Here is a 17,082-nt window from a genome sequence, read left to right on the forward strand (position 1 = left end):
ATCCACAGCAAGGCTGCTTCACTTAATTGGCAACCCCCCTCTCTCCGTCCCCTCACATAGAAAACGGAGGACGGGGAGAAGTCCCTTCGGGCTGCGTCAAAGTATCATTCACACTTTCCCACTCCCCAAACCCCCCCATCCTCCCATCCCTTCCCTTTCTTTTCATCACAGTATCATCTATACACAGCCCTTCTTCACTCATCCTTATCTTCTGCCACCTCCCTTCCCTGCTCCACAGACATTACCCTCTTGCTCAACGCCCCTGTCATCCCATCCATCCATCTCATCCTCGGTCGTCCTCTCAAATTCACTCCCTCCATCTCTGCCTTCCATACCCCTTTCACCAGTCTTCCTTCATCCATTCTTTCCATGTGTCCAAACCATCCTAATAGTCTTTCATCAGCCCTCTCAGCAAACTCCTTTTCCACCCCAGCTCTCCTTCTCACTTCCTCGTTTCTCACTCTATCCAGCCTTGTAACCCTCACCATACTTCTCAGACATTTCATCTCAAACACATTTAAACTTTTCCTCTCTGCCTCTCTCAAATTCCATGTCTCTGCCCCACACAGCACTGTCGGCACAATCACCCCTTCATACAATCTCCTCTTTGCATTAATTCCCAAATGTCTATTTCTCATTACTTTTTTAAATCCCCCAAGGCATCTGTTTGCTTCTCTCAATCTACAGCTTACCTCTACCTCTACTCCTCCCTTTGCAGCCACATATGACCCCAAGTACCTAAAACTATCCACTTCCTCTAGCCTCTCCCCTTTAAGACTTACTTCCAACTCTCCACCATCCTCTCCTCTTGTACACCTCATCACTTTACTTTTACCCACATTCACCTTCAACTTTCTCCTATCACACACCCTCCCAAACTCAGTCACTAACTCTCCCAATGCCTCCTCTGACCCTGCCACAAGTGCAGTGTCATGAGCAAACAACAACTGACTTACCTCACACATTTCTCCATTTTCCGCAACCAACTCCAGTCCCTTGCCCATTTCTCTTGCATTTACCTCCCGTACCACCCCATCCATATACACATTGAACAGCCATGGCGACATGACACATCCCTGACGTAGTCCCTCCTTTACCTCAAACCATTCACTCTCTCCATTTCTGATTCTAACACAGGCTCTACTACTCTCATAAAAACTCTTGACTGTTCTTAACAGCTTTCCCCCAATACCTGTTTACCCTATCATAAGCCTTTTACAAATCCATAAAGGCCCAAAAGACATCCTTACCATTTCCTAAAGCTTTCTCACAAATCTGTCTTATTACAAAAATCTGATCCACACAGCCCCTACCTCTCCTAAACCCACACCGCTCCTCACCAATTACTTCCTCTGGTCCTCTCTTAATTCTCTCAGTTATAACCCTCCCATACGCCTTCCCAACTACACTCAACAAACTGATCCCTCTGAAACTACTACATTCACACTTGCTCCCTTTTCCTTTGAAAAGCGGAACTATACATGCACTCCTCCAGTCCTCTGGTACTCTACCCTCCCTTAGACACACATTAAACAACCTCACTAACCAGTCTACTATTACTTTACCTCCCTTCTTCAGACACTCCGCATGACACCCATCTAACCCAGGTGCCTTACCTGCTCTCATCATTTTAATCGTTACTTCCACCTCATCTTTTCTTATTTTTTCCTCATTTTCCTCACCCATCACTGTCATTTTCTTTGCGCCTCCCACTGCTATCACCATTCCCTCCCTATCCTCCTCTACATTCAACAGTTCCCTAAAATATTCTGCCCATCTTCCCCTTATCACTTCCTCTTCCATTATCATCTTTTCATCTTTGCCTTTTACCTTTTCTTCCCTACTTGAATCAACTTCCCTTCCTCTTTTAATCTCTTAATAATAGTAAAAAGAAAATATTTAGGCCAAATCTTGTACATTGTGTAATGTGACCTTGGTAAAGACAAATATTGATATACTGGTATACGGAATAGTCTGTAAAACCCTACTATTGATAGTAGCCTATTGAGTGACTACCGGACCTTAAATATTACCTACAAGATATACAGTTTGCATGATTTGGCTATGTTTCTTTTTGTAGGAATTGGTAAACAATAAGCATTGGATGCAAGAACAATTTAGATTACTTTGCCAAAGTTTCCTACTTTTCTCAGTGATGTAGCCTAGGCCAATTGTAAGGTCCTACCTGTTGCATGATAAATGCTGATTATGAGATAGGCTAACCTAGCGAATCATTAGCAGTTTGTATTATTTTTAAAACTTTGATGAAGAGAGTGTATATACAGTATATATATATACAGATAAAACCTATTTCTTTTGGTACATGTTGTTTATCGGGTTCTTTAAAAAATAATAAATAGATAAAAATAAAGAAAAAAAAAATCAAACTAATGAATTAATGAAAAAAATAGTCTTTTATTTTTATTTTTTTTTCTAAATTATTTTTATTGTTTTATTTTTATTTATTTTTTCAATTTTTATTAAAAAAAAAAAAAAAAAAAAAATAATAATAATAATAATAATAATCCCAAAATAACCTTATAATCCACATTTACCTTTCTTTTTACCATAAATTGTAGGGCTGAATTTGTTTTTCCTAGACTATAGGCTGCCTCTATTCATAGGGTAGTCTAGGACTCTAACCTATATTTCTCATAGGCTAATCTAACCAACCATTTCATCACATCAAGATACCCTACTTATATAAAGTACAAACTACTATTTTTTTTATTTGCAAATTTCAATTGAGTAGTCTATAAGTTCTATAATTATGAATAAAGCCTATTTTTTTAATGTTCACAAACAAGAAATTTGTATAGATTTTAGCTTTAACCTCGTTATTAACGTAATAATACTGGTAGATTCAAGGAACATATGAAATATTTTATTATAAGAAATTTTTATAGTTGAATTTTTAACCTAGTAATGTAATAATACGGGTGTATTCAAGGTACAGTACATATATTTTGTTATATTCTTGAAAGCTTTGTCTGAATTTTTACCATTACAGTAATTTGCAAGCCAACAATAGCTGTAAAATACTGTCTATGGATGTGCACTGTGAAATAATTTGTTGCTATTGTGCAAATAGAAAGCAGTAGGTCTCATTATTCCAAGTTTAAAAAATCTAAAAAAAAATTGATACGTTTTGTGTTGAGAAAACTTAATAACCGTCCAGTATAGAATATTTTTATATAGCTAGTTACAGGATATGTAACATTTATAGAAGTTTCCAGAATGTAGTTTGTATTAATATTTCATTCATTCTATACTATGGGAGTTATAGCCAGTGGAATGTATTTCTATTTTTAATGAATACTCAATAAATATAATTATTAATTCAAATTCCTGAATAATTTGTCAACTGTCAAGTGACAGAGATGATTTTTATCTTTAAATAATTTAAACTAGCTACTTTACCTTTGTTGACAGTCTAATTAATTCAAATTATGTTAACATCTAGAACTCCATCATGTACACACGTACATGACAGTGTAGACAATAGTATATATCCACTACGTATGCACTATGTCATGTATGTAAAAGGCAACGGAAGTGCCCTGAGATAAACTTTGACCAGTCTCAGAGGCCAGATAGGAATGACATTAGAGCATATGTCACAGCATTTGATGATGACTGAAATGGGGAGGAACAACAGCAGATATGAACAGTGTGCACAGGGGAAGGTTGTCTCTCTCTTTCCTGAACTGATTCCTGGTTTTTATGATAACATGGTGAAATTAATTCTGCAGTAAGTACTAGGTAGGGCATCCTCCATTAACCTTTCCTCATCATGATTTGTCACATTTTTTCCTAATATTGTGATAGAAGGTTTATGAGATTGGACAAATGAAATAACAGATGATTATTTTTTTTGGGGGGGAGGGGAGGGGCACAAAGGAAAAAGAAAATATCTTGCTTGAAGTGGCAACTCTGCCATGACAGATTTGAAAGTGCTCATAAGCTGGTAGATGATAATGAGCATAAATAATACCATTATATAATATATATATGTTTATACGAATATACGTGCTTGTGTGCATATACATATATAAAGCTGGTTGAGTGTATATGTGAGTATATTTATCATACAAGTGAATGTTTCACGTAAAAAATAATATACATGAAAAATATTTATAAAATGCTTGCTGAATAGGTGTGGGAGGCTGGTATATGGATCTGCAGAATAGACTTCCACATAGGGGTCAAGGAGTTAAGGAGTCGGAGTCGGAGGAATCAAAGGAGTCGGAGTCGGAGTCGGACCTTATACCATCCGACTCCGCAGCCCTGGTCCTAACTCCTAACAAAATAGCATGTGGGTGGAGGGGTTGATACCATTGCTGGGGACAAGGCTCTGAAGATTTCTCCAAAGGTGTTAAGGCTTGTAAAACGTCAGTTGGACTTAAACCCTTCTACAACTGGAAAGGAATTGAAGGAAAAAAATCCTAAGCTTCTTGGTGACATCTCCATCAGGACAATTCAGGAAAATATTCAGCAGTTAAATTACTTGAAAGTAAAAGCATATGTGAAGCCCCTATCACTGTGAAATAAAGTCACCTCTGTGTCCAATTTGCCAAGGCTCATAAAGACTGGGACCTTGTTCAGTGGTGTAAGGTTTTTTTTACTGACAAAGTGACCTTTTGCATAAGTGAGAGCAAGGGAATGAAGGTGTGGAATTCTCCTACTGCATCAGTGTGTGACCCACACTTGACAGTGATGAGTGTCAAACACCAGCCCTATCTTATGGTGTGGGGTACCTTTGGCTATGGTGATTTGGGAAACTTTGTAATACTCTCTATGGGCCAGACTGTCAACTCTGTGTGCTATATTAACCTTCTGCAGGAGAATTTAGGGGAGTTCAGCAAAAGCTAGGTGTGAGATCCTTCAGCAAGATGGTGCCCCTTGCCACACCTCAAGGGCAGCCAAAAAGTGGCTCAATGATAGTGAGGTCAACTACATAGAAGATGGGCCTGGTCAGTCACCCAATATTTCCCCCATAGAAAACTTATGGGGCATCATGAAGGCACACCTTTGTCAGGAGGACACAACTACAATTCCCAAGCTTGAGATAGCCATCCAGAAGGTGTGGGAGGAAATCCCTGCTTCCCACTCTCAGAATTTGGTCAATTCTGTCCCCATGAGACTCCAGCAGGTCATCAAGGCCAAGGGCTTCCCCATTGAAACCAAAATTCTCCCAGTAAAATGCAACATGAAAATAACAGGAACAGTTTAATTCCAAAAAATGCACAATACTAGAAACTGCCAATAACTGCAAGACAATCTTTAAACTATTCTTTGGGAAGCAAATCAGTACTATTTTAGTTGTGCACACCTATGCAATATAGCATTAGAAATTTAAATATAAATTTTGTAAATTATAATACATGAGTGTAATATGTGATTTTCTTGGCAGAAATAAAAAACAAAAAAACTTTGCTACAAGCAAATTTATTAACAAACAAAGCTGTTAGGATACAGTAAGGATGCCATGCCAGTCCAGTCACTATCAGACAACGGCTTTCACGTTGTGCACCGGGTGTTCTCCAACTCCAGGTGACGTTAATAAGCGCTTTTACAAAGACAATAAGGCTTCCTTGGACTTTATGAGAGAACACTGAGTTCTGTCATCATCTGTTAATTACCCTTGGTACAATAATAATCAGGCTGTCTGCATCTGTGACGACAATGATGACCCAGACGATCTTTAGAATTTGAGGTACTGAATTACTAAACATTGGTTAGGTTATGTAGGTTAGTTAGATTAGGTAGGTTTGGTTAGATTTGAATAGACTAATCTATCATCCTTTCATTTCTTCAACCAAGACACGTATCAAAATAAGCATGGTGTATCATTCAACCCCCGCAAATTTATTCGTTAGAAAATAGGTTTTCACAACTTTTTTTGTTATTGATTTCCACCAAGAAAATTGCATATTACGTTGATCTATTATAATTTACAAAATTAATAATTAATTTTCTATTGCTATATCACGTAGGTGTGCACAACTAAAATTTTACTAGCAAATCCATTACGAAACCAAGAGAAACATTTGGCAGTACAGGAATACCTCACTATACAACAGAGTTGTGTTCTCAGCTGACTGGTCGCAATGCGAAAATTTGTATATCGAGGTGGGTTTTACATGTAAATAGAGGGGTTGTGTTCATGGACCCTGTCAACCCTCTCCTCAATTTTTGCCTGGGGCTTTCACATACATCCAACATTTGTTTTACCTACTTCATAGCACTCGGTCGTATAGTGAGGTATTCCTGTATTGATAAGAAATGTCACCTGACAGACTAGCAGGCTTGTGAGAGACATATAGACTGCTACAGGAGATTAAAGTTGCTTTTCAATATATGAATAAGATAAAAATTTGTAGAAATTGTGATTCCTCCAAGACTGAAATAGGTCAGTTTATGGATTCACCCAACTATAGAACTTGATATTTGGCTCATGTGTTCCTTGTGATAATTGTTGTGATATGAACGATGGTGTACTTCATTTCCTGCACAATTGCGTAGATTTTAAGATATTAAATATGAAAGATATGGAATATTATGCATTACTTTTTTTAAACGTCTTCTGCAACAGTTATTACTCCATGTGTTAATTCTCCCCACCCAAAAACCCTGATTTCCCACATTTCCCCCCAGATCGTTCAGGAGAGGTAGGCCTATGTGCATTACTTTAACAATTAATATCTTAAAAACTACACAATTGCGCAGGAAATGAAGTACACCATCATTCATATCACAACATTTATCACTAGGAACACATGAGCCAGATATCAAGTTCTATGGTTGGGTGAATCCATAAATTGTCCCTGAAATATGATTGGTCCCAACACATTAGTCCCAACACAAAGGGAAGAATACAAGCATGATCAAGAAAATACAAATGGCAGCAATCAAACCCTGAAACTGGTTCCTTGCCTAGCATAAACCATGAGGAGAAACTTAAAGCACCAAAGTCAAAGAGACAAAGGTGATATGATCAAAAGTGTTCAGGTTGCTAAAAGTAAAATGGGGATAGACTTCATTGTGAAAAGAATCTCGATTACGGGAGAGCTTTGAGAGGTCATGAGAACAACTTTAGAAAGACTTCATGTCTAGGTCTAGGATGTGAAAAAAGTACTTGGAACAGCTTAGGTAATATTATATCCCGAGTGGCGAGTTGGAACAACACGATTTCATATTCAAATGATTATATGATAATTGGAAATTAATTATTAAGGATGAGAACCAAGTAGGAACCGTGAATGAATCTGATGCTTGGTATAATAAATTGGAGAGTAGGAGACGGGATAACAAGAGCGTTATTTTACTATATAACAATTACTAGGTGAATACAAATACAGAATTATATAATTTTTCTTAAAGTTAGTAGTTACACTTATTACCTTTAACCTTACCATTGATCCAGATATCTTATTCTTCTTGCCATACTTGTCCCTCGTTAATGCTCTTCCAAGATCATTCATTGGTTTCGCTTTTTTTCCCATTGTGTTCTTTTCCCACAATATCTTTGACACCTAATCTTTCAACACGTCAACTCTACTTTGCTTCTTCCACGAGGGATATATATTATGTGTAATACACACACAAACAGACGAACGTACCAAAACATTACGTTTTCCTTTGACGAGAAAAGTTGAGAAAACTTTATTATTTTAAGGAAAGACTTATGTAAATTGTATTCATGGAAAATTCATAACGAAGGAAAACATATCAGGAACAAATTAAAGGAGAGTATTGGTAAGCTCTTAAATGAAGAAAAAAAAAACAGAAACATAAGGTAAAATGGAATATCTAGCTACAACAAAGCATGAAATAATAAGTTCGAGGTGAAGCAAAGGGATCAGATGGAGTCTTAGTAAGTTGAGATTTGGCCAAGGAGTTGACATCTTGTGGGATCTGATCAGCAGGATATATGAACAGGAGTACTGGACTACTGCCTCAGAGTTTTTCTATGCATTGTTTTACTATCTAAAGTGTACAAGCACCCGGCTTCGCCGTCCACGGCTACGCCGTGGGTGCTTGGCCTGCGGCGCTCCCCCCCCCCTTTGGGCTCCGCCCAGTGTTTATTCAATGGTATGTTTGACTTCCAGTATATCTCTCAACGTAATATCTAGGACTGCAATCGTATTCCTGTTGGCCATTACAGCTTCATCCCACACTGTAACTGATGTCATCCTTAATAACCGTGCCATCTCAGAGTTCTTCTTGATACCACATGAACGTACTTCATTGTATTCCATTAGTGGAATCTTGAACATGTTGTGAGCCGTTCTACCTCCATGTAAAACTGTTGCAGCGATACCCAAAGACGCGACTGCCAAGGCTATCTTTCCCGTTGAACGAACTGTGTCCAGTATAATGTTTAGAACGAAAGACTTTCCTGTACCCCCAAGAGCGTCTAGGCAAAAGCCATTGTTACAGTCTTTTCTACCCCCTTCTACGCGTGCCATCACGGTTTCGTAGCAGAACCGCTGTTTCTCGTTTAGGAGAACCTTTTTACCTTCAACTTCTTCTGCTAGCCTAACTTTGTTGTACGATTTCTCTCTATGGATGACATTTGTTGTCTTTTCTCCGTCTCTTGAAGGCGGTAAACCGTATTGAACTATTCTCCCACCTCCACAGTTTAAACCGTTTTCTTGTATATCGTCTAAGGCGTCCAGATAAATTTCGTCATTGTACTCTGTTAATCCTCTGAAATAGAGGAAATCACTCGCAAACAGATCGTTAGTTTCTTCCCATATATTTGACTGATCCTCTAGGTCAGAAAACACCAGCATACTCGCATACGTTGATCTTAGCTGTTTTCTGTCGTTTGTGTGATTAATGATCTCCATGATTGTCTGTTTCCACGTTTCTTCATCGTTTAAGAGACCCATAGCTTTTACGGCTTCCCGAAAGGTTGGATGTGTTACCCCTTGACCTGTTCTAAGGTCTGTAAAAGATGTAGGACCTCTTTTATGTGTTAGAAGTAGACGCATATAGAAGAGTTCAACAGTTTTACTTGTTACAGCCCGGATCCTTCCTAAAGAAGAAGTTCTGGTCTTTCGTTCCGTCCATTTTCCCTTATTCTTTTCGTAGAAGAAAAAGTTTGGTACTTCATGGTAAAAGAGACTGGCAGCGAATTCGTTTTGGGAACATAATTTGAAAAAGGGCGTTAGTTGGGTATCTTTAGACACCTTATTATTGATGGTTTCCTTTTATGCATCTTTGTTGTAGAACACTTCATTTTCCCCTTCAAGGTGTAAATCTAGTGAAACGACAGGAGGGTGACTTTTGTGAATAGGGAACTTGAATATCTTCCAAGTAGCTTCATTCGCGTTAACGTAACGCGCCTCTTGGTAGTTTTTGATCTCGTTGACGATTTGATCGTTTTCTCCTGATTTTGTGAACAGAATACGGTCGCAACCTTTGTTAACGTACTTGGTAACATATGCGATAGTTTTGATGGAATTTGAACATTCAACGTTGATGTGAGCGTTATATTTAAGGCACAGATACGGATTATAAGGGACAACCCACGAATTATCTATTTTTGCTTCCTCTCCTTTAACTTTCTTGGTAAAAGAATGTCCGCCTTCCCCTACGGCTCTTCTTTTGTAAAGAGGGTACCCGTTGTTTCCAAAGAGAAGATTGTCCCTGCAAAGTTTAGGGAAGCCTTTTACACAGAAATCCTTCCCGTTTACTGATTTTCCTTGACAACATGCTTGGGACTCGTCGAAACCCTTGCAAGGACCATGGATCATGCAAGTTGTAACAGTTTCGAATAACCTTGGCTCTTTTTCTTTGTCTGGTATTTCGGCTGAGATGATTCTTCCCACTAATTCTGCGTCAACACGATGTTCCATCCACAAAAGAATGTGAACGTGAGGGAGACCTCTTTTCTGCCATTCGATGCTGTAAAGGTGAGCTTTTACGCGTCCAAAAATGTTCTTGTTGGTCAAATCATCCATGAGTTCGTCGACTTTCAACTTGAAGGTTCTGCTGACTAAATCAGGTCTATCGCCCCTATTTTTCGAAGTAGCATGGGAACCCATCTGTTGCGCGGCTTCGCTCAGTTCTTCCCAGGCAGGATTCATGGTAAAAGTTATGAAAAAGTCAGGAGAACCATAGTTAGTGACGAACGCGAGTGCGTCCTGTTGACGCTGTTTCATGTATCTTGGGCCCCCAACGTATGTTGGAGGAATAACGATACGTTGTCCAGAATTTTTACCGTCTTCACTCCAAAATCGACGAAACCACTCTGGACCGCGGAGACTTATCTTTTATATTATATTAGATTAGATTTTGTCTTATTGTTTCATTTCATTACATTTCATTTAATTTTGTTTCGTTTCGTTTTTTTTTCTCTCTTTCTCTCTCTCTCTCTCTCTCTGTAGCCCTTTTTTCTGAGACATTTCGGGCTCCGGGTCTCGGCTCAGAAGATCTTCTCGAAATATTCCTCTTCTTTTATCTATTTATTTATTTATTTTTTTATTATTATTATTTTTTTTTTTGTCTTTTTGATTTTTGTTTTGTTTTGGTTTTTTATTTCTTGACCCGGAGGTAGAGACTTTCCAGGACCTGGGTCCTCGCAGCCTACCGCCATTGCAAGGAGAAGTGTCGGTCACGAAGGTCCTTTGTAGCGATGATAATCGCTTGGCTCGTTGACTCGGGTCCTCGAAGTCTGCTTCCCCGAACTCCCCGAGGGGCTTGCAACTTCAGAGGACTTGCACCCTCGCTGAGGACTTGCATCCTCGCTGAGGACTTGCACCCTCGCTGAGGACTTGCACCCTCGCTGAGGACTTGCACCCTCGCTGAGGACTTACAACTTCAGAGGACTTGCACCCTCGTAGGACTTACGACCTCGGAGGACTTGCAGCCTCGAAGGGCTTACAACTTCGGAGGACCTGCACCCTCGGAGGACTTGCACCCTCGGAGGGCTTACAGGGAGGTGTCCGCAGATTGCCACGCCGACTGAGCACTTGAAGGGTTTTAACAAAATCGACGAAACCACTCTGGACCGCGAAGCCGCGGGCTTCGCCGGGGGCTTGCAACTTCAGAGGACTTGCACCCTCGCTGAGGACTTGCAACTTCAGAGGACTTGCACCCTCATAGGACTTACGACCTCGGAGGACTTACAGCCTCGAAGGGCTTACAACTTCGGAGGACCTGCACCCTCGGAGGACTTGCACCCTCGGAGGACCTGCACCCTCGGAGGACTTGCACCCTCGGAGGGCTTACAGGGAGGTGTTCGCAGATTGCCACGCCGACTGAGCACTTGAAGGGTTTTAACAAAATCGACAAAATCGACGAAACCACCCTGGACCGCGGAGACTTTTCTTTTATATTATATTAGATACTGACAGCAAATTTTCTAATATAACGAAGTTTTCTAATGAACCCAGGAAGATTACATATAATCGAACCCCTTTACATCAAAGATCGCAATCCGAGCTTGTGTAGTGCCGAAACTACCGATATGTTTGTTTTGTATTTTTTTTAGGTTTAGGGAATATATCAGGTATTAACGAAAGTTAAATATAATAAGATGTAAGCCGTGTCCCCTGTAGTGAATATTATGACTTCCGACAGATTTCCCCATCTCTTTTAACACGTAAGGCTGACGGTGAATTTTAATCTAGGTGACTGCACCACCGAGTTTCCGGCATACTCCTATGAATGACAACGTTCCACAACAATTCAGTTTTTCAACTTAACAGTTTATTCAACAAAAATCACACATTACATTTTCATGTTGAAGATGTACATATATTCATACATTTAAATATTAATTTGTTGAAAAGGAGAGAGCGGAAGCAATATCTTATAAAATGCTCTCCCCTAATATACAAGCATTAAATAATTCACAACACTTTTTCACAGAAAAGGAAACTTAATCACAAAAATATCAATAGCAACAGTAATTGTCTCCAGTGGGAGCAGCCAATATTTACAATTTATATAGACATAATTAAGAATCAGATATATAAAGACATACATGCATCCACAATTCACACAGATACAAGGTGTAGATATACAATTTGGGCAAACAAAAAGCGTTCACAAGAAGCTACATACATATAAAGGCATGCATACATATACACACTGATACACACACACATGACACACGATTCTACGTCAAATGCTCCAGGACAAATTATCACACAACTGCAGCAACAGATGAATTAAAATTCCCAGTTGGCCAGGTACAACGCCCACCAAATCATGCCACAACTTCTATGGGGAGCGGCGTCGAGGCTTGCTGTAGACCGCCGGGCCGATTGTTTGAATGTGATGCACAATGTTATGGGGCGGGTAGTGGTGGCCTTGCATGGAGACGTCAGCTGAGGAAAATCTTGCAGGATGCGTGTGTATTCGCCAGCTGGCTGAAGGGAAGATACTTTAGGAGAAGTGACGTTAGTGGTGGTTCCTGGTATGCGTCTTGTTGCATGGTACAAGCAGTTATTCTTGGCGCTGACTGCCATTTTGTAGTATTGTAGGAAGTCGTAGTCAAGAATGGGTTGGCAGACATCTGCGATAACGAAGGTCCAAGGGAACTTGCCATTCTGGAGGTCCAGGACGCTGTAGTGGTTGCCGTACGTGGCGACGGGTATACCGTTGGCTGCAAGCAGGTCGTACGACGGAAGGCTTGTATCTTGGCTCGGGTCTCCCGTCGGAGGCATGATGCTGACGGCTGAGCCCGTGTCCACCAGGGACGATGGGCCAATATGACTATCGCGTACTGAGAGGAGGGTGTGGGCATGGTTAGCGGGGGAGAGAGTGCTTACCGACCCCCGCGTCTGGAGTTTCCCGACCAGCTACAATGTTGTGTACACTTGAGCGCCTTCTTGCCGGAACGGGTATGGTACCAGTAGGGGCCACTATCCTGTGCCGGGAGTGTGCTTCGTGGTGTTTGATGGCGTTCCTTTTCGTCCAAAAACCGACTCAGCACACCTTGATTCTTGGCATTGTACGATGAAAGAGTGGTTTTGCTCACTGCACTGTCTGAGGGACAGCTGGTTGGGGGTTTGTAACCGTGAATCCCGCGATCACTAGCATCTGGTTTCTCACTGCGCACTTCACTTATATTATGTATCGCATCGTCACTGTAAATGATGCTCCTCGCAGAGAGCGTGGCGTGTGTCGTAGCTTGTAAGGATCTATAGCGCTTGTAAGGACCTATGACGCTGGTACATCCTATCGGCGATAGAGCAGTAGGCGTCGTCGTCCTTGTCGGCGGCTAGGGCTTCCAGATTTAACTGAAGGGCCTCTGATATCTTGGCAAGGTGTAATGACCGAAGGAGTTCCTTGGGCAACTGCCCGTGTGTTAAAGGTGGCAATTCTCCTGAAGAGGACAAAGAAGGATGGGGTTTTAGAAGCTATGGCAACAGAGAGGCCACAAGACCTTACGCGAGACTTGGGTTGAGATGCCAGCCCGATGACACACGGAAAAAGAGGATAGTTGGCGGACCGAGGCCCTCCACCGGACGATGGAAGAGGGAAAACGGGGGAGACCAGGGGTGACCACAGTGGATGGAGGGGGCCGCCTAGGATCTGTTGTTATGTGTGTCGGCGACTCGGTTACTGAGGCGGAGCTCATATGTTACGAATGCAATGAACCCAGATATATTGCTCGACACTGCGAGCAGGGAAACAGACGAGGGGCGGCTGCTGGGCAAGCAGCCGCCAAGGAAATGTAAGGATGGTATCCACCCGTATGCCGATTGTAGATGTCTGGTTGAGAGGAAGACGCGCAAAAGCACTAATATATTCCGGCTGTTCAACCACGATTGTAACAGCCGACTTGATTAAAGAATTCAGACAGGGAGATATGGCCCTGATGACAGTCGACGGAAGGGAGACAAAGTGCGAAGGTGACCAGGAAATTGAAATGACGGTGGAGGACATTCCGATACGACTAAGAGTGCTTGTCATTAGAGCGGTCATAGAGGAAATTGACGTGGTGCTGGGAATTTATGCAATTACTCAGCTTGGAGAAGTCACGTTTGTCGCTGGATAATTGAGGATTGGAGCGATACGCGACTCGAGTACGGAAGGGAGAGGGAGGACCCGTCTGAGGCCGGAAATGGACGTAGGAATGACAATGAAGGCCATGGAGGGCAGTGTCGCCGCGAAGCTCGACTTTGACGAGAAGGCGGCGCCTTGCACGATTAAGGACAAAGACTTCCGGGCAAAAGTTGATTGCTAGAAGTGGGAGGTAGAGTGGTACCTTAAAAAAAGGCTCACTTCTTTTGAAGAGCAAAGTCGACTGCTACAGACTCCCGGAAAAGGGGTGAGGGACGACTTTGATGAGAGAATTTTGAGTTACTGGGAGGAACCGGTGGAGGGTGGAATGTTGCCCCTGATGGCAGTGGTGCAGCCAACCAAGAACAAAGTGCGACCGGTGTTGGATTTTCGAGAACTGAACCAGTTCGTGAGGTGTCATACTGGCGATGATTTTGTAGACGTTTGTAACGAGACCCTACGCAAATGGCGACAAATGAGGGGGTCGTCCACGACTGTAGACCCGCGGGCGGCTCAACCTATAAATTCACGTGGCGAAGAAGGTATGGAAATACCAACTAATAAAATATGAAGGTAAAACGTATTGCTTGACCAGACTGGGGTTTGGGCTGTGCTCAGCTCCGAGGATAATGACGAGGATCCTGAAGACAGTACTGGAGAAGACTGAAACGATGAAAAGGGCACCGAGTCCTACCTCGATTATATACCGGTGGATGATAGTGTTGTACCGGCGTCGGGCGTAGTGGAACACTCAACTCGGTTTGGATTGGTCTCGAAGGAACCGGAACCGAAGGAAGGAGGAACGGTGTTGGGAATGCGACTAGAGAGAGACAGGACCGGAAACCTGCTGTTCAGTTGAGGCAACTAGATGAGTAGACGAGAGCTTTTCTCCCTGTGAGGCAAATTGGTTGGTCACTACCCGATCGCAGGTTGGTTCCATGTAGTGTGCAGTTATATTAAGAGGCGGTCAGAATCAAAGGATTAGGGAGACAAGGTTGATGAGGGCACGCTCACGAGGATACGTGACGTCGTACAACGGATGAGACACGATGATCCAGTGAGAGGACAGTGGAATGCACCACAACAGGGCATAGCTGTAGTATGGTGCAATACTAGCAGCATAGCAACCGGCGTCGTTTTTAGAGACAGGAGGTGTGGTAGTCGAAGGTGAAGGGTGACAGCGAAAAAAAAAAATGAATGACTACCATCACATCAACGTATCGGAATTGGACGCTGAAATGGGGGCTGCGTGAGATCAAAATCAGGACTGACTCAGCCACAGTAGCAGGGTGGATGAACTCAATGCTGATGGCTGAGAAGAGAATGCGCACGAAAGGGGCAGCATAGGCCATTGTGAAGAGGCGTCTTGGGATCCTAAGGGAGTTAATAGCTAAGTTCAACGTAAAGATGAGCGTGGCCAAGGTGCCGTCGGGAATGAACAAAGCGGATGCGCTAACCAGAGTGAAGAAAAGCTGGCTGATAGTGCCGGAAGAACAGGACGAGGTGAAAAATGAAGTGTGTGCTGCAGGGTCCTATGCGTAAAAGAGTTGCATGGAACTCATCAACTAGGTGTTGATAGATCATTGTTCTTAGCAAGGAAGGTTGACCCAGATATAACGAGGGAAGAATTCCGGCGGGCGGTGAGAGCATGTGTTCGATGTCAATCAATAGATTCCGCCCCTAGGCCGCACGCGGCGGGGAAACTTAGCCTAGAGGAAAACTGGAGGAGGCTGGCGGTTGATGTAATCCACTACCGGCGGGGCATGTACTTAGCAATGGTGGACTGCGGCTCGGGACGCTTCGCCGTCTCGCGGGAGCTGAAGTTGGAGACGGGAGAGGAAATTACATGGGTGATAAATGAAATATTTCTGAAACTGGGTCCAGTGGATGAAGTCCTGATGGATAATAGCACCGCATTTCGGTCGGGGGCGCTGAGAGAAACGCTGGGCAAGTGGAACCCAAGACGTCTCTTTCGAGCTGTTTACCAGCCGAGCGAAAATGGAATAGTAGAACGACACCATCGCACGATTAAATCCATCGCTGAGAGGGCGCTAATACCAACCACAGAGGTAGTCTTCTAGTATAATATGTCCCCTAGGTCAGACCAAGACGAAGGCTCAGTTCCACAAAGAGCCTTATTTAAATATGATTGACGACATCCCCGGGTAAGGCCGGGGCTATCTGCCAATATTGAAGAAAGCCCTGCCTCAGTACAGATGGGGGAGGAGGTATGGGTGAAGCCAAAGGATGGTAAGTGCCCGTCACAATGGACAAGGGGGATCATAACGGAGGTAAATTCGCGGAATAAGATCTCTGTCGAGGGAGTGCCGCGACATATCTTGGATCTTTATCGTGTGGTGAGTGACGGAGAAAATGAGGAAGATAATAACGACGCGGTGGTGAATGGGGGAGCAATGCCCCAAAGGCCCCACAGCGACAGATATCCTCCAAGATGGCTGCAGGACTACGAAGTAGGAAATGGAGGAGACGAAGAATAGGTTGATCTCGAGATCAAGGGGGGGGGGTTGAATGTGGTGAATATGGTGCAGTTGGCACCTCCGGCACGGTGTCAAAAAAGTCACGGTGTAGGAAAGAGTGCTGAGGGCGTACGGCGGGGTACGTAGCAGTGTGTGTGCGGAACGAGAAAAAGCAAATGGGACTTTAATAGGATTAGGATTCATTTTGGTAGTGGCTTTAGAAAGGTAGATCACAGAGTGAGAGAAGTGTGTCAGGGGGATTAAAAAGTGAAGAAGAAGCAGCCAGAGAACCGGAAAATTACCGATTTCAGGTAAGTGATCAAAAAGACTTATATATATATATATATATATATATATATATATATATATATATATATTTCTATATATCTATATATATATATATATATATATATATATATATATATATATATATACATATATATATATATATATGCGTAAGTAACCACTAGGAAAAATAAACTAACGAAGCAGAGCGCTTTCGTATAATTACATCTTCAGTGCAGGTACAAAGAAGGAATTGTAAAATGAAGGAACAAGGTACAGAATATATGACATAGTG

The 17,082-nt window shown here is 42.2% G+C and overlaps 2 protein-coding genes across 4 annotated transcripts in view; both read right to left on the reverse strand.

The window, feature by feature from the left end:
* Ns3 (nucleostemin 3) overlaps nucleotides 1-7,623 on the reverse strand; it is a 201,248-nt gene extending 193,625 nt beyond the window's left edge. Inside the window, exon 1 of one of the 3 annotated variants that reach the window (XM_076182469.1) lies at nucleotides 7,404-7,617. In XM_076182469.1, the coding sequence (XP_076038584.1) occupies nucleotides 7,404-7,505 (102 nt within the window). In that variant the 5' untranslated portion in view covers nucleotides 7,506-7,617. Of the gene's footprint in view, nucleotides 1-7,403 lie in introns of all 3 variants that reach the window. The other 2 variants (XM_076182468.1, XM_076182467.1) reach the window with 2 other exon arrangements.
* A 1,595-nt stretch (nucleotides 7,624-9,218) lies between these two features.
* On the reverse strand, nucleotides 9,219-10,172 carry LOC143023830 (uncharacterized). The gene has a single exon (XM_076182462.1). It carries the CDS (start codon nucleotides 10,170-10,172, stop codon nucleotides 9,219-9,221), a length of 954 nt encoding a protein of 317 aa, XP_076038577.1.
* Between the last annotated feature and the right edge of the window lie 6,910 nt (nucleotides 10,173-17,082).

This window comes from Oratosquilla oratoria, unplaced genomic scaffold (genome assembly GCF_046742065.1).
Source record: "Oratosquilla oratoria isolate Oo_2021 unplaced genomic scaffold, ASM4674206v1 SCAFFOLD65, whole genome shotgun sequence".
NCBI classification, from domain to species: Eukaryota; Metazoa; Arthropoda; class Malacostraca; order Stomatopoda; family Squillidae; genus Oratosquilla; species Oratosquilla oratoria.